At 41.3% G+C, this 15,826-nt stretch overlaps 1 protein-coding gene across 1 annotated transcript in view; it reads right to left on the minus strand.

The window, feature by feature from the left end:
* Window positions 1-415: 415 nt before the first annotated feature.
* Window positions 416-15,826, minus strand: part of clcn1b (chloride channel, voltage-sensitive 1b) — a 28,596-nt gene continuing 13,185 nt past the window's right edge. Inside the window, exons 4-23 of the mRNA XM_038711162.1 lie at window positions 15,684-15,812; window positions 15,356-15,489; window positions 14,884-14,961; window positions 11,295-11,373; window positions 9,246-9,371; window positions 8,490-8,574; window positions 8,100-8,201; window positions 7,533-7,617; window positions 6,080-6,235; window positions 5,897-5,966; window positions 5,696-5,806; window positions 4,992-5,205; window positions 4,750-4,883; window positions 4,078-4,259; window positions 3,897-3,981; window positions 3,724-3,806; window positions 3,395-3,439; window positions 3,169-3,273; window positions 1,866-1,952; window positions 416-1,609 (exon numbers count right to left, since the gene is read on the minus strand). Of these exons, the coding sequence (XP_038567090.1) occupies window positions 1,145-1,609; window positions 1,866-1,952; window positions 3,169-3,273; window positions 3,395-3,439; window positions 3,724-3,806; window positions 3,897-3,981; window positions 4,078-4,259; window positions 4,750-4,883; window positions 4,992-5,205; window positions 5,696-5,806; window positions 5,897-5,966; window positions 6,080-6,235; window positions 7,533-7,617; window positions 8,100-8,201; window positions 8,490-8,574; window positions 9,246-9,371; window positions 11,295-11,373; window positions 14,884-14,961; window positions 15,356-15,489; window positions 15,684-15,812 (2,555 nt within the window). The 3' untranslated portion in view covers window positions 416-1,144. The remainder of the gene's footprint in view (window positions 1,610-1,865; window positions 1,953-3,168; window positions 3,274-3,394; window positions 3,440-3,723; window positions 3,807-3,896; window positions 3,982-4,077; window positions 4,260-4,749; window positions 4,884-4,991; window positions 5,206-5,695; window positions 5,807-5,896; window positions 5,967-6,079; window positions 6,236-7,532; window positions 7,618-8,099; window positions 8,202-8,489; window positions 8,575-9,245; window positions 9,372-11,294; window positions 11,374-14,883; window positions 14,962-15,355; window positions 15,490-15,683; window positions 15,813-15,826) is intronic.

A 15,826-nucleotide genomic window follows, 5' to 3' on the forward strand; every position in this document is an offset into this window, starting at 1 on the left:
ATCAGATGCCAAAACACTTCGCTGTTTATAATACTCAGAGATAGGATTTCACAACTCCAGAAAGTTTTCAGCTGCAACTATTATCTTTTGTTGCAACGATCTCGAGCTAAACAGTAGAAATGCAGTGTTTCAGTGTAACCAGGAATGTGGGTTTGCATGTATTTGATTGGGAACTGCAATGCCTTACTGGATGACATTGCGTTGCGGTCAGGCAGTTGAGCCAGTTTCAACTTTTTTTAAAAGGGACCTTTTTTGCTGGAGCCCCGACTGTGTTGCTGGACTGGCTCCATTCAAATGAATGAGGAGGCTGCATTTTTTCACCACAGCTAAAGTCGGTCTGATCTCAGCTACTTGAAAAACTAATGACATTCCCATCAGCCTTAGCTGTACTTTGTGTTTAGTGCTAAACATCATTATGTTAGCATGCTGGCTTTAGCATTTAGCTCAAATCACCGGCGCTGTGCCTAAATACAACCTGACAGAGCCGCTAGTGTGACTGTAGTAAGTTTTTCTTGTAGTCATCATTTTTGTGAATAATTAAAATAAGCTAGTAGGCAATTTTAATATTTATTAACTTTAAAAATTACAGACTGGTTATAATGATTTGAATATTTACCATACAGCAATAATATGATAAAGGTAAGATATCATTTTAAATGAACGTCAATCAGTAAACTTTAAATTCATGATCTCTGTGACCTCTAGGTCAAATTATTTTATATATATATATATATACCAGTATTATATTACCTCATTGCTGTCAGTTCATTTTTGATCAAAGGTACTTAATGTAATTAACAGACACATATATATATATGACGTACGGCTACAGTATACATTTCCAAGCTATGGATGGACATTGAACATCAGTGATTTGTAGGACTGAACATGTTTGTCCGTCCGCAGTTCAAAAGAGACAGGAAGGGACCTGAGATTTTGAGTGAAAAAGTGAGATTGTTGTAAGAGTAGAAAAAAAATCTGTACTACAAGTTTCAGGAGCTTTGTGTGCAGCAGCTTGTCTTGCTCGCTGAGAGCCGATTGTCTGTAGGGGCTGCAGGTGAGCCCAACTCCTGCACCCAGACAGCAGCTCTGTCTCTGGGGAAGAGGAGTGAAATCAAAAGAAGTCTTTCCTCTTAAACCCGGTCTATATGGGCTCGTCCGATTCCTCACTCTCCCTCTCCTCCTGCAGGGAGGATAGTGTGAGGACAGGGCTGGTGAGTGAAACAAGGGAGGCAGGAGGTGAGGGTGAGGTAGGGGCGGAGGTAGAGGGGGACGCCGGCTCCTGGGAAGGACTGTCAGTTCCTCTTGTGGTGGCAGGGCTGACGTTGGTGCACCCCGCGCTGCTGGGGGTGGAGGAAGCAGTGTCACACACGGGAGCTCCTCTGGAAGACAACGCCTTCCCTTGGGAATCCTCCTTGGACTCCTTTCTCACTTGCTCCCCCTCCCTCCTGCTCCCCTCCCCCCACAAGTCTCTGTCCCGAGTGGGGGAGGAAGGAGTGGATGAGGGAGGCTGGTGCTTCTTGGTTTTCCTGCTGGCGTCTCTGAAGCTTGCCAGAGGGGGACGAAGCCTCACCCCGCTGCGAGTTGAGCCCTCTATAGCTTTCTGTAACTGTTAGAAGAGAGAACACATAAGGCACAGACTCGTGTTGAAGTGACAATGTTGTATTACTCAAGAGAACATCCAGGGAGATGAGGGCGGTTAATTGAATAACCGCATGAATCAAAGCGTAAAACATGATGCACCCTGTGACAGAACAACTGCCCACAATGTGAGATCATCACATATCGCTGTCATGCCGCATTACAGGATCCAAACCAAGAGAGGTGACAACAACATGCAGATAAAGAAAAATATGTGACTTTACCTCTTTCAGTGCCACGACACCCACCAGCTTTCCAATACTGGTGACATAGGCGTGACTGAGACCCAGCAGAGAGAACAGAGTGTGGGTCTGAGTAATGAGAGAGAGGAGGACATGATCCAGTCAGTGTTAAATGTATTGTAGTGTGACAGTACTCTGCTCGCATGGCTGCACTGCTCCTTGTAAACAAGTAAAAGTGAAAAGATATGGGTTTGCTACACTGCATGAATCACAGCGTGAAATTCAAGATTCAGGATTCAAAGATTTATGGTTGTATGGGCAGAGAATAAGCTGCAGCTAGCTGTTTGTCCTCACTTACTGTCATCCGGAAAACATTTAAAAAAGCTTTAAATGAATACTCCTGTGATCAAGTATTGCAATTCCTTACGTTGGGGGACTCACAGGAGACAGAATTTTTTTTTAAATGGTCAAATCCTGACTTGTAGTGTCTTGTATGGGTCAAGTTCCAAAATCACTATATCCTACATTTCCCATGATGCAAATCTTCCATTAGACTCTCCCTGCTGATGTTCTTTATCTTTACTTTAGCTTTCTGTTAAAATGCGTACCGTCTCTAAGATTAAGCTAAGATAAGTTATTTTCGTAGACTTTGGAAAGCTCCCTCTAGTGCCACAGAAGACATTATTCAACAGTTTTTACAGGCCCCTCAGGCTCGAAGAAAAGAGTACAAACAGAACAAAGACAAGTTCAATCATACAAATAAGTATGAGTGTAAAAAAGCACTTTGTCTTGTGATTAAAAGGAACTGACAATTCTGGGAAATACATTTATTCACTTTGTTAGATGTTAGATGAAAAGATTGATACCACTCTGTCTGTATGCTAGATGTAAAACGCCGGCCAGGAGACAGTTAGCTTATCTTAGCATAAAGACAGGAAATGGGGGCAAACAGCTTGCCTGAAGGTAACAAAATCCACCTCCATAAGCACCTCTACGCGTCGATTCAGACCATAAAACAGTCCGCTTTGAAACAGCACAGAGGGCTGCATTAGTAGGAACGAGTTTTTAAAGACAGAGAGACAATGCAACACAATCCAGGAAATCCAATTGGAGTAACAGATGTATGCAGTTAAAGGCTTATTAGGCGGCAAAAAACTACACGGATAGCTTGCAATTATTTACAAATCTCAAAAGTTATCACGACACCACAAGGACTATGAACAGGACTATGAACTGTAAATGAACTATTAATGTAAAATCTGCTGCTTGGAAATAAGAAATGGTATTTTGAAATGGACTTATACATGATGTTGATGACATGTCGCCCAGGTATTGCTGTGGTTACCTTGTGCAGAGACGTTCTTTCCACCAGCTGAAACGGGGAGGGGTCTATACGTATCTGCTCCATATCCACCGGTTTGTCAAGCTCTTCCTCTTCCCAGGCTTTGATCTGCATCAGCCAATCATAAGGCAGAGAGATGGAGAGTATACAGAGTTTCTAATTATCGATTTGGATGGTTTGATTGTCTCGTTGTTGGCTGTGTGAATGCTGAATCAATAAGGTAAAGTACCTCCTCTGGGGACATGGTGTCAGTCAGTGGAGGGGTTGTGGTCTCCTGAGGAGAGAGTGGGAGAGAAAGAGTGAAGGACATATGCATGGGCAGTCTGAAAAGCTGTATAGATTGATTAGATAACCCCTGGTGGTTTCATGTCATCGTCCACTGCACAACATGTCAACTCCTTTATGTATGCATCATGTCATGCTCCTCCCATCACGTTAGCGAGGTTGGCTTGAGCTGCCATATTGGACTGATGCCCCTGTCTGAGCTGTCACTGCCAACTCGACAGCAGATGAGTGATGCGCAGTGATGAGCATGTGAGGCTGATCGTAGCAGCGTACCTGCGTTTCAGTCTGGCCTGACGAGGGCGTGGAGGAGAAGAGTCTCTGAAGGGTCCTCCTGACAGACGGCAGCCTGCGCTTGTCTGAGGACATGGCATGGCATGTAAGAGGAGAGAGGAAGCGACGTTTGATGGGTGGACTTGTCTTTATGTGCAGTGGAAATGTCACGTTACCTGAGCCTGTGTGGTTGGTGGAGGGCTCCTGAAGTTTTGGAGATGGCATGGGTCCGTTACATTCTTCCACTTGCATTGGAGCAGTCTGCAGGCACATAATGGTCAGTAACTGCGTCATATATTTTTAAAATAACAAGTGAAACTACTTCCTGTCTGTTGATTTATGGATGGTTTTTTCTACCTTGTCTGCACTCTCCACTATGCCCTCTTCGTCTACGAAGGTGAAGGACTCCCAGCTGACTTTGGAGCCCTGGCCTGGTGAGCTCTGACCTCTTTCAAAGACTCGCCTCTCTGTTGAGAGCCACCAGTCAAAGATGGCCTGAAGCTCTGTCCTCTCAATGGAGCCCAGAAGGATCATGGATTCTGCAGACAGAAGTGTTAAAGGAATGGTTTGTTTCCTGCTGGTATGTGAGGTGAGAAGATCGCCTACCACTCTCATGTCTGTAAACTTAATTTGGAGCTACAGACAGCAGAGGTTTAGCTTAGCATAGCAAACAGGCTGGAAACAGGGGGAGCCATCTAAATTGGCTCTGTCCAAAGATTAACAAAAATATCACTGAAGCTCACTAACACATTATATCTTGTTTGTTTAATCTGTACAAAAGTTCTTGGCTGGGAGCAGTAATGATGATGGTAGGCAATTTTGAACACAGCCATGCTAGCTGTTCCCCGCTTCCAGTCTTTACAGTAAGCTAAGCTTTAGAAGCTAAGCTAAGATAAGCTAACCTTCTCTTGGCATCTTCACATTTAGCTGACAGACCTGAGTGGTATCAATGTATTCTAATCTAACTCACCCATATATGGGGCAAGACAGAAGCATTAAGAACCAATATGATTATGTAAGTCACCCTACCCTTAGAGTCGACCAGGGGGATGGTTTTCAGAGTTGTGGTCTCTAGCAGATGGCTCAATTCCCGAAAGGAGGATTGAGAAGACAGGAACTTCACTTTGCGGACCATGATGTCCTCCACAAAGATGTTGTATTTGCTGGAGATGCAGAGATACTTACACAACAAATACCTTTTGTCTTACAGTGACAGCTCTATGGAAACCATAAACACACAAAACAGTAGTTCTTAACTGTTTTAAAGTTACCTTATGTGCCCGAGGGCCAACTCAGGCAAGTAGGGTAGCTTCTTCACCTGGATGATGGAGTCGTAAAGAGAAGGTTGCAGACCCTGGGCCACCATGTTTGCTAGGATGACCGCCACCATCATGGGCAGGATGTGGGAGATTTGACCAGTCAGCTCGAAGCAGATTACTGCAGTGGAAACCGTATGTGTGACGGCTCCCGTCATCGCCGCCGCACCTGGTAGAAAGCAGAGGGGAGGGTATGTGGTTATCTATCCCTCCATCTGATTCCTCTGTGACTGACAAAGATCCAGATTGGGCTTGAAATGTTATACTTTTTATAATGCAGAAACACTTTAAATGGAGAGTTTAACTATGTTGTGAGGGGGCAGAAATCAATGTGTAAAGAAAGAAATCCATTAATAAGATCCATATGTTTGCAGGGTTGCAACACAAAAATCAGTATAGATCAATCAACAGTAGAGGGCCTCATTTAGACCAAAGATGCTAGTAAGTCAAATGGAAATGGTGAAACTGTTTCTAAACTGGTGCTGAATGAATATTTGAACTGGCGGAAGAGAAGTTTAAATGCCAGGACAGACAGAGGTCATAAATATGGGTGCCATATTTAAATTATGCATTATTAATTTTTTCTCAAATCAACAAGTCTTCAATACATCTCAAGGCCTATGGTAACCTGAGTACATCACTAAGGTTAGTAGACTGACCAATGACAGCGTAACCTCCCGGCAGGATACGGTACACTATCCCATCAAACAGGATTCCATTTGGGAAAAGAGTAGCCATGATCTCCCCTATGAGGCGACCGAAAGCAGCTCCTTGAGGAAAGAGATAAGACACGCTGGTAAAGACAAATTGAAGTGAAACTCAGCAGGAGATACTGCACTCACATTACAAAATCCTCTTACCTAATATGAACACTGGCATAAAGGCGCCCGAGGGGATGGGCATTGTGGTGGAAACTGCTGACATCCAGAACTGCAGCACAAAAACAGGATCACGGTAAGATCGAGACCAATCCCAAAGGTTTATCATGCTATAACATGTATTTCAAGGCAACATATACTGCGCACAGCAAGAGGGAGAGATACCTTCATGACACAGAAGAGGAGGAGGATGACGAAGACGCTGACATGTGGATGGAGCCATGCAGACGAGCGACCAAGCCCGGGCGGAGCAGGAGATCCTTGGATTTTGGTCCAGGTGAAATTATCAAAAAGGGAGTTGATGCACTCCCGGGGCATCAGCTGCCAATTTAAAGCATAAACAATTTAAGTTTTTCAAAAAGGCAGTTGTGTGCACATGTCTTACAGTGGGGTGCAGGATAACAGATTCAAGGAGAAAGCTCCTGAAACCATACTGCAAAATGGCAACGATTTGCCTCCACCAGGTCACAGAAATGGCCAACATGAAAAAATTACAAGTTACATATAAACACAAACCTGATTACATCCTGTGGGCATCATAGTCAAGTGGTCTGACAAAAAATATACAACACATACAGTATATGTACATTATCAAAAATCTGAATAGTTGTACAAATACAAAATACATACAGATTTTTTGAAGTATACAGTGTAAATGTATAATAAAAAATACATTTACAGCTATGGAAGCAAAAACAGTTGTATAGATTTGAATCATGTGAGCAACTGAACACCTAATTGGGAAATTTAATCTAGGTATTGTAGTAGTGGTAATTTTTGGAAACAGGTGGTACAATTTCAAACACATGACTTTATTGATTTGTTTAGAGGTATCACATATTCAGGCAGAAAATGCAAGTGACCAATATTTATTTAATTAAATTTTTTTGTTTGTAATTTTTGGTTAATTCAACATAAAAAATTCTACTAAGGGCTACCAAGGATCGCAACTGAGAATCTATGTCATTGAAATTTGAAATGACCTCGAAGAGGGGGATTCAAACCACATAAATTGTAATACAAATTTCATATTAAGTCTGAAAGCACTGAAAGAGTACTCCATTGATTTAGCACTGTACTCCTGTCACATCGTCAAACTCATGATGGACAGTTGAATAAAAAGGATCAAAATTGCTGCAGGAACCCGAGGTCATTTTTATTCCATGCATTCTTCTTCCAAAAGCTGGCCATTACATTACCCACAATGCAAACTGAGCACTGACAGTATGCTAGTAGCAGCTAATGTAGCTTTGAGCGGACTACAGAGGTCTGGTAAGCTCACTTCTTTAACTACACAATCACAATCACTACACAATTTCAATCTTATAGTTGTCACCCTAATCAAAGTTGTCTTAAGTGACATCACTTGCAATTGATCAGACTTCTTGCAGCTCCCTGTGGAACCACAAAGTACTCCTCAAAACCTGTAAACAGACTTCAATGTGTAAAATTGGTGGAGTGCCCCTTTAAGTTGCTTATAAAATTCAGATTATTACGTCCTTTCTTTGCTTCCATATACATCATAACATGACAAAATCACACTAAGCTCCTTTTTCAAAAATATCATAAATATTAATGCACACACTTCAAAAAGAAGTTAGAGATTTATCAGTCTAACCTCTCCGGCCATAAACTGTCCGAACCCAGGAGGAAACGTGAAGGTGGAGATAATCAGTGTCACTGCACCTGGATAGATCAATCGACTGGGAACACACACACACACACACACACACACACACACACACACACACACACACACACACACACAGACATTAACAGGAAGCCCACTGTATTCTCAGAGATCTACAACATGGCAAAATAACTGTCTCAGTACCATCACTGATTGCACGGCATTCCTGGTTCTGATGTTCGCCTCTCTCTAATGGTGGAAACTAATGTTCCCTGACTGCTGAGTCTCAGAGGATAAGTTAATCTTCACATTGAGTGAATAACTGGCTGAAAGGTTGTTAAGGTTTTGCTGCTGTCCTGGCCACCGTTGTGAGACTGATGAGTTTGAAAGAGTGGAGCTGAGATACATTAAGAGGAATTGGGTTTGAATGTGCAAATAGTGCGAGTTCCTTGGAAAAGTGTCTGCTAGCAGAATCACCATGGATTAAGAGCCGGGTGCTACATTAATCCAACACAGAAGGGAGTGCATGGTCGTGTTTGTGTGTTGGGATCTCACTGTTTGGTTAGGAAGCGTGTGAGCGCTGTCGGTCTTCTCATGAAGAGAACCACCTGTCTGTTCAGGTAGACGAAGAACGCCCCCAGGAAGCCACACGAGATCCTAAAACATGAGGAGAAAAAAAGTTTCTTACTACTCACTTCACACAAGGTTTGAGAAAACTATTAGATACTGTATGGACACTATATGTATTGGGGAGTATGCATCACTGGTATCTATAACAGACCAAATTAGATACAAAAAAGCGTAGGAAAGCTATGGTTGCTGACACAGCACAAAAGGTGTCTCTTCTGACACAGCAGAGAGTAGCCAGTCAAGAAATGAGGTTTCTTTAGATGGATATATTAAGAAATTAAATTTACTTAATCATGTATTCATAAATATCCTCACCCTATTACTGCAAATGCAGGTAGCTCCTGGAGGTCAAAGGGGAAATCCATCCGAAAGTTAGTTTTGAAGAGAGCTGTAATTGTGACTGAGAGAAACAAAGAAAGTAACTTGTTAGTAAAAAACTAACAAAGAAAATTACAAACACCAATCGCTCATTTCTGTGCACAATATCTTGAGTTTGAGTTTAAGTTATTTGCACAAGTTCAAATCAAAGAAAGTAAATAAAAATATAATTGATTATGGTGTGACAGGAGGAGGAGAAAAAGCCCAAGAAGGGTGTTTTCATAATAATATTTTGCAGCATTCACAATGTAAAAACGTAAAAATAACAAAAGGGGTTAGAGGGTTAGGCCAGTGGATTCAAGTTAAATATGGCGAGCATGTTGCTTATTTACACATCCAACAGACACGGAGCAACAATAGCATTCAATTAGAGTCGTGTTCACATGATGAATTTAAGTCCAATATTCACTCTCTTTTAGCTCTGTTTTTGGTTTCCACCAACCCCTGAGGGAAATATCGGGCTCTCTGATGTTTAACTATGTTCACCAAGTTGTGAGTAATTCTACAGGGCTGGTGGATTGTGAATATACTGTAGATACAGTATACTGTAGGTGATGACTCGAAAAGGTTCTGGTTTATCTAAAGACTAAAATATTACATAGCCATCATATTCAGCTACTTTCCATTTAATGCCACCTCGGCAGTCTTTCACAAATGTGTGTGTGTGTGTGTGTGTGTGTGAGTGCTTCTCACCAGCATCCTTGTTCCAAACGGAGAGCACCCTGAATATGAAGGCGCTGAAAGTGGCAGCAAAATATCCCCGCCAGTAATTCCTCACTGCAAAGTAGGTAGACGTGACCTCAATACTGAACAACACCCCTGGTGGTGGACAGAGAGAGAGAGGAGGGAGGACAGAGGGAGAGAATGGATTAAAGAGGGGAGGAAAAATGAGGAAGGAAAGTGTGAGAAATGAGAGAGGATGAGTAGGAGAGGAGGGTGAGTGAAAGAGAGAAAGAGAGAAAGAGAGAAGGGAGACAGAGAGAGAGAGAGAGAGAGAGAGAGAGAGAGGAGACAGAAATTAACTACTGTAAATAAGCAGAATGAGTCCAAAAACACTTGAGGCTGAGGGTGTAATTATACACAACAGGAGAACCACAGTGAGTGAATACACAAACTATAACACAACCAAACACACACGGGGGCATAATCAGCATGTGAAGCAATAAAATAAACATCAGAGCCATCAGAAACAAGATGAAAACAGCTGAACAGAAGACAAAGATGGAATAAATAATATTAAAGGACTAACTATTAATGTGCTTTTGGCAAATGTATAGTGAGGGATGTTTTGCAGATTTTTGCACATTGATAGAAATTGAGCAGAGCTGCAACTAACGATTACATTCATGATCGTGTAATCGACCAATTACTGTCAGGATTGAATAGTGTCTGTATACAAATAGTATACATATATTCAAATGTCTTGTTTTGTCTGACCAACAGTCCAGTTCCCACAGGTTATTCATCGTCCATCACAGTAAACAGCAGCAAATACTCACATTTAAGATAATGGAACCAAATAATTTTTAGCGTTATTAATTATAAAATGACTTACGATTAATGTTCTGTTGACTGATGGACAATGCCTCTGCTGTTAAGATGAACATAAAAAGGTGTAGCAGGAGGGTTGTTATGTCTATTTAGATATTCTCTTCCCAGAAACCAGTCAGGGGTTAGAACAGTTGCATTCTTTTTTGCCCAACTCATTGTAATTTTCCTATACTAGTAACAAACTTAGGTGTCATGAGGAGTTGAGGTTAAGAAGAGGAGCAGGGGCTGGCTCACTCACTTTTTACAGCTCTCAAAGCAATGAGGCAAGAAGTGAACAGGGAGAGAAGGCTGAGTATCATTTGATTTTTTTTTAAACCTTTGCTGATACAATAGCTGACTTTCAATACCAAATCCAATCTATACTGTGCTAGACACCTTATTTTGACGAATACAAACACTTTTTTCTCTTTAAAAACTCTTTTTCCATTTAACAAAGTATGTCAAACCTCTCAGTGCATCAGTGTACAAAGAGTAACTAAACTCAAGGCTGAAAAGCAATGACTTTCCAGACTCACCTTGCTGTAGTGATGTAAATGTGTACCCCAGGACCCTGTGATATCACTGTCATCAATGTTCAAACGTCTGCTTTGTTGTACCTGTAACCATACTCAACTGTGATGGTTGAGTATGGTGATGGTTCTGGTGTACACATGTACATCACTAGAGCAAAGTGAGAAGCTGAACCACTGGAAGCCAGTAGAAACAAGATTTAAACAAGAGTTAGATGGATAAATTGGCCGGGCTGATATATTCATAGCTTATTTTGGACATAATAATATCTATTAATGTAATGTCAGCCAAAAAGTGACAAGAAATTGCATTACAGAAAAACCAAACATATGTTTCAAAAGTTTGTCTATGTTGTGAATGTATGTAAATAAATGATTATCAGGTGATATATCATTAATGGAACACTCAAATATTAATATTGGCATTGGTCTTTTGGTATGATCAGGCTATACTCTTAAATGTCGTCTTAAGACAAGCACCTGTACAAGATATTTGAGGTAATAAAATGAAGAATAAAATAAGCAGAATTATTAATTAAACTAGGAAATATCTTTGTTCTTATACCCTGTGCTACTGACACATTCCATTTGGTACAGCCTCAGTACAGTACTGATCCAGTACATGGGGATGTTTGGTGCAGTAGTTTTGGTTGTATGAGGCCATGTGCAAGTTGTACAGTACCTCCTAGTGGAGTGCCGAAACAGCATCCCACTCCCACGGCACAGCCAACAGTCAGAATATCTGTGTAACCATAAGGGTTCTACTGACACAGAAAACAGAGAGGGAGAGGGAAAAAAACAAGAGGGAAATAAAGGTGTGAGAGAGACAATGAGGGATGAAAGGGGTGAGATGATGAAGGGGGAAAATGAAGGTGAAGAGGAACGAGAGCGTAGACAGAAAGACAGGAGAGGGAGTTGGTGAAAGAGAGAATAAAAGATCAAGGTGGAGAGGACAGGATAGGGAACCACAGGGGAAGAATTGACAAGAGGGGAAGCAAAATGGAATAAAGTGAATAAATAATGCTCACTGAAGATTGGTAAAAAAATGACAACGAAGGGGGGGGGGAAGTCACATCAACAGGAAATAAAGCAGAAAATGCACATGCAAGTGAGAGTAATCAGACTTAGTGGAGGTAAATAAGCAATCAGGTAACATGTGTGAGTTGTCACATCGTCCAGCAGCTGATTGCAGACCGAAAATTAAGGTTAGCGTAAAATATTTCCATTGATTATTCGTGACCTTATGAGCTCCTATGTAAGTTTTTATGAGTCTTTTATGGTCTGTGCGACATTATTTTCTATACAATATAAGAATATATATTTTGTTATCTGTGACTTGTTAAAATGGGGTTAGGATGCTGAAATCTTTGAAGCTCACTACTTCAGAAAAAGTCTGATAGCAGAAAGAACCTTATAATTCAAGGCTCATGTACAATACAGTTTTTGCAGGCAAGCTAATTTGCTAATCACCGCTGATGCCGGACACTACTCTGATGTCAGCTTCACAGGAAAGGTTTGATATTTTTGGGAAATAAATTATTCATTTTACTGTTGAGAGTTACATGAGAAGATTGATATCACTGTCGTGTCTTTACACAAACTATGAAGCTATAGCCGAGAGTCAATTATCACAGCTTAGCACAAAGACTGGAAGCAGGGGGATGCAGCATGGCTTTGTCTGAAGTTAAAAACAAAATTCACTTACCAGCACCTCTAAAGCTCAGTAATTTCTAATTGATAACAATTTTTTTTAATCCAGTTTGTGGTTTTACTGGAACTCTTGGCTACATCCTCAGGCAACAGGTCTCTGCTGCCTAGAAACCTCAAAGTGGCGATGTGGGAGTGCTCACTTCATGCTTTATTAGAAGATGATTACCAAAGCAGATACAAACAGTTTAAATGTCCTTTTAAATTAGCTGAATGTATTCTATTTTGTTAATATGGTAATTTATTCCAGTGTAACTGCCAATGATGGTGGCCTTGCAGCCATTTTTCCAGCGATTTGTTGAGACTTTGTAGTTTTTTTTTGCCAATTGAGAGATATTGTAATTCTCAGAAATCCCTGATATCGCTGACTCGGATTCTCATCTCAGAGGCTGACGTGAATGCGGCATTAATTAGAAAACTGAAGAAAGGTGCTGATAGGTGGAGTTTTTTTTATCTTCGGACAGAGCCAAGCTCACTGCTTGCTTCCAGCTTTCAGTCATTATGCTAAACTAAGCTACTTGCCTGATGGCTATATCTTATTATTTAACTTACAAACTTATGAGTGCTATCAATCTTCTCATCTTACTTTCTGCAGTAAAGTTTAAACATTATTTGCACGATCTAAGCAGCTTAGAAGCAGCTACAGCAGGCGACCCGGCGGGGTTTAAGAGATTTTATACATCCAAAGAACTTAAAAACCAGACCAGGCATCTAATTGAAACCTGCGTTTATTTGTCAAAATGTTTTCCCACACCAGGCCAGTAAACGGGGTAGGCGGCTATTAATTGAAGTTTTACGGTAAGTTTTCCCAAAATGTTTAACTATTCCTTTAAAGTATAACCTTATGATCCAGCCAAAGCTACAGTATTATTGACACGTTAAACGTTTGCGTTGCTGGTGTTATTTTGAGAGGACAAAGCTGACCAGAGTCCAGTGCCTGAGTGAGTTGGGGGGAAGAATAGGGCGGGACTTGCCTCCCACAGGAGCAGCAAAACAGGTGGCCACTCCCACAGCACACGCACACACCAACAGGTCCTGGGTACGGTTGCCATTCTGGGGTTAAAGTTTAAAGGTGGAGACAGAAGCGGGGGGGGGGGGGGGGGGGGGCATAGACGAGCATGGATGAATGAGAAAGCCGAGGGGAGGTGGAGATAGACAGAGCAGGGAAAGAGGGAGACAGGGATATGGGAGGTCAGTGTTAATACACATGCCAGACATTACCATCACACTATTAATACGGTGAGGCACAAACACAGACGAGGTGTGAGGGGCCCAAAACAAAGACACAGGGCAGGGAGGGGAGGGTGTGAGTTGGGTGGGAGAGAGACAAATGGGAGAAGACAACAGTCACAGGGTTCCCCACTTTCTCTTCAACATCAAATTCATGGACCCTTCAATGAATTTCAATGACTCAAAATTGGCATGTATGGCAAACTTGAACATAGGTGTCTCAATTGTAATTAAGACCTTGTCAAATAAAAAATTACAGTAAAATCATTTGTCAAATCAAATCAAGTGCTGATAGAACAGAAGGACTATGCATAATATTTTTATCCAACCATTTTCAAAACATTACTAAGATTCTACAATCATGTTATTGGCTCTGTGAGACTGTAGCTCACTGAGCTAAATACTAAAGTCAGCATGCTAACATGCACACAAAAACATTAACATACTGATGTTTAGCACATATAATTTTCATCATCTTTGTTTAGTTTGGAGCTGGCTGAAATTTTATTAGCTGTAGCGAGCAAGTGAAAGCTAATGCTAACTCTCTGAGTTGAAATCTCCATCTCCTAGTGACTTTGTAACGTTTCCAGATCATTCATTTTAAAACGCGAAGCTAAACGGCTCTGAAACAGTCAATGTTAACATGCCAATGTTTAGCAGTTATGATTTACCATTGTAGTTTAGCTCGTTAGCATGAAAGATTTGCTAATTAGTACTAAACAGAAAGTACAGCTGAGACTCATGAGAATGTAATCAGTTTGGTATTACAAATATTTAGTCATAAACCAAAGTATTAGACATGTTAAAATTTTGACCCGATGATGGCGCTAGATAAAAAGCCATGTTATTACAAATTATCAAATTTCATGACAATCCATCCAAAAGGTTTTGAGACATTTCACTCAAAACCACAAATGTCAACCTAATAGTGGGGCTAAAGGAAAAGTCAGAGGGTCACCAAAGTCATTAGGATACATTAGATTGGCTACACCCTTTTGTGACAATGAACATATGTATAAAACCGAATGGAAATGCATCCAACAGTTGTTCAGACACCTCTGGCTGGTGCAAAGTGGTGGACTGACCAACTGACTAATAGGCATTGCCATCTCTTGAGCCATGTGACTGGCACGGCTAAAAATCTAAACAATTAATTAAATCAGAAAATAAAGATTTTAAGCACCTGTGGGAACCCTGTAATTACAACTCAAGACAACAACAAAGCATATTATGATGGAATAACTGCATTCCACATGTCCATTAGTGAATTTACTGTGGTCAGTGAGGAGATGAGGCTTGTGGGCATTGTAGTTTTGGTCAGGGCCTCGGCTTACCTCATAGACTCCGGAGAAGATGGACATGAATCGACTCAGCACTGCGGCACAGATACTGGCAATGTGAACAAATGGACCCTAGAGGTGACGGGAGGAAATTACTGACACAGATGAGCAACACGTCATGTTATCAACAGAGACTATTGTTTGTAAAACAGGAAGTCTAAACTGGGACATGTTATATCAGAACAGATAAATCACTGCAGCCTGTAATTGCTAGATACGACAGTTGACCTGCTACTGTAATGGGGAAAATGAATGTACTCCTTTGCTGAGGACTTGAATAATTTGCTTCAATCCCATGAGAGGAGAGATGACAGAAGATGATTTATTATCTCCTAAGCTTGGAGAAAGAACAGATAGAGTGATGGAGAAAGAAAAAGGAGAGGAAGGAGGGTGATGCTGGATCAATGGATGGTGATAGATACAGAGAAAAAGTATATTAACGAGATGAGAGTTGGGGTTTGTTTACTTCTTTGCCCACTGGCATCCCACTGCCCAGGCCAGCAGTCAGTCCGACGACTTTTGCTATGAAGGCTTTGAGTGTCAGATACTCCTTCAGCACTACACCTCTCAGGATGGTTTTCAGCTCGGGAATACCAGAACCTGTAAAAAGAAACAAACAGAGGAAAGATGGAGAAGGAGACAAGACATCCGTGTGAAAGGGTGGTGAGGGCTGTAAATAAGAAAGAGTGGTTAAAATGCTACTAACCCAAAACAGGAAAACAGACAAAAGTAGGTAAAAAACAAACAGGTGCTGAGAGAGGATAAAAGAGGCTGACAGGTGATGGAGAGCTTACCGATGGCCTGTGGAGAAACCAGGTGACAGAAGAGTGAGGCGAACATGACAAGGATCATGGGATAGGTAACCCAGGCAAGGTACTGGAGTGGCACATTGCCCTTAAGCTCACCATGTATCCACTTATAAACTGAAGACAGAAAA

This window comes from Micropterus salmoides, unplaced genomic scaffold (assembly GCF_014851395.1).
Source record: "Micropterus salmoides isolate LMB-PRFRI ecotype aquatic unplaced genomic scaffold, ASM1485139v1 Ms_hic_scaffold_11, whole genome shotgun sequence".
NCBI classification, from domain to species: domain Eukaryota; kingdom Metazoa; phylum Chordata; class Actinopteri; order Centrarchiformes; family Centrarchidae; genus Micropterus; species Micropterus salmoides.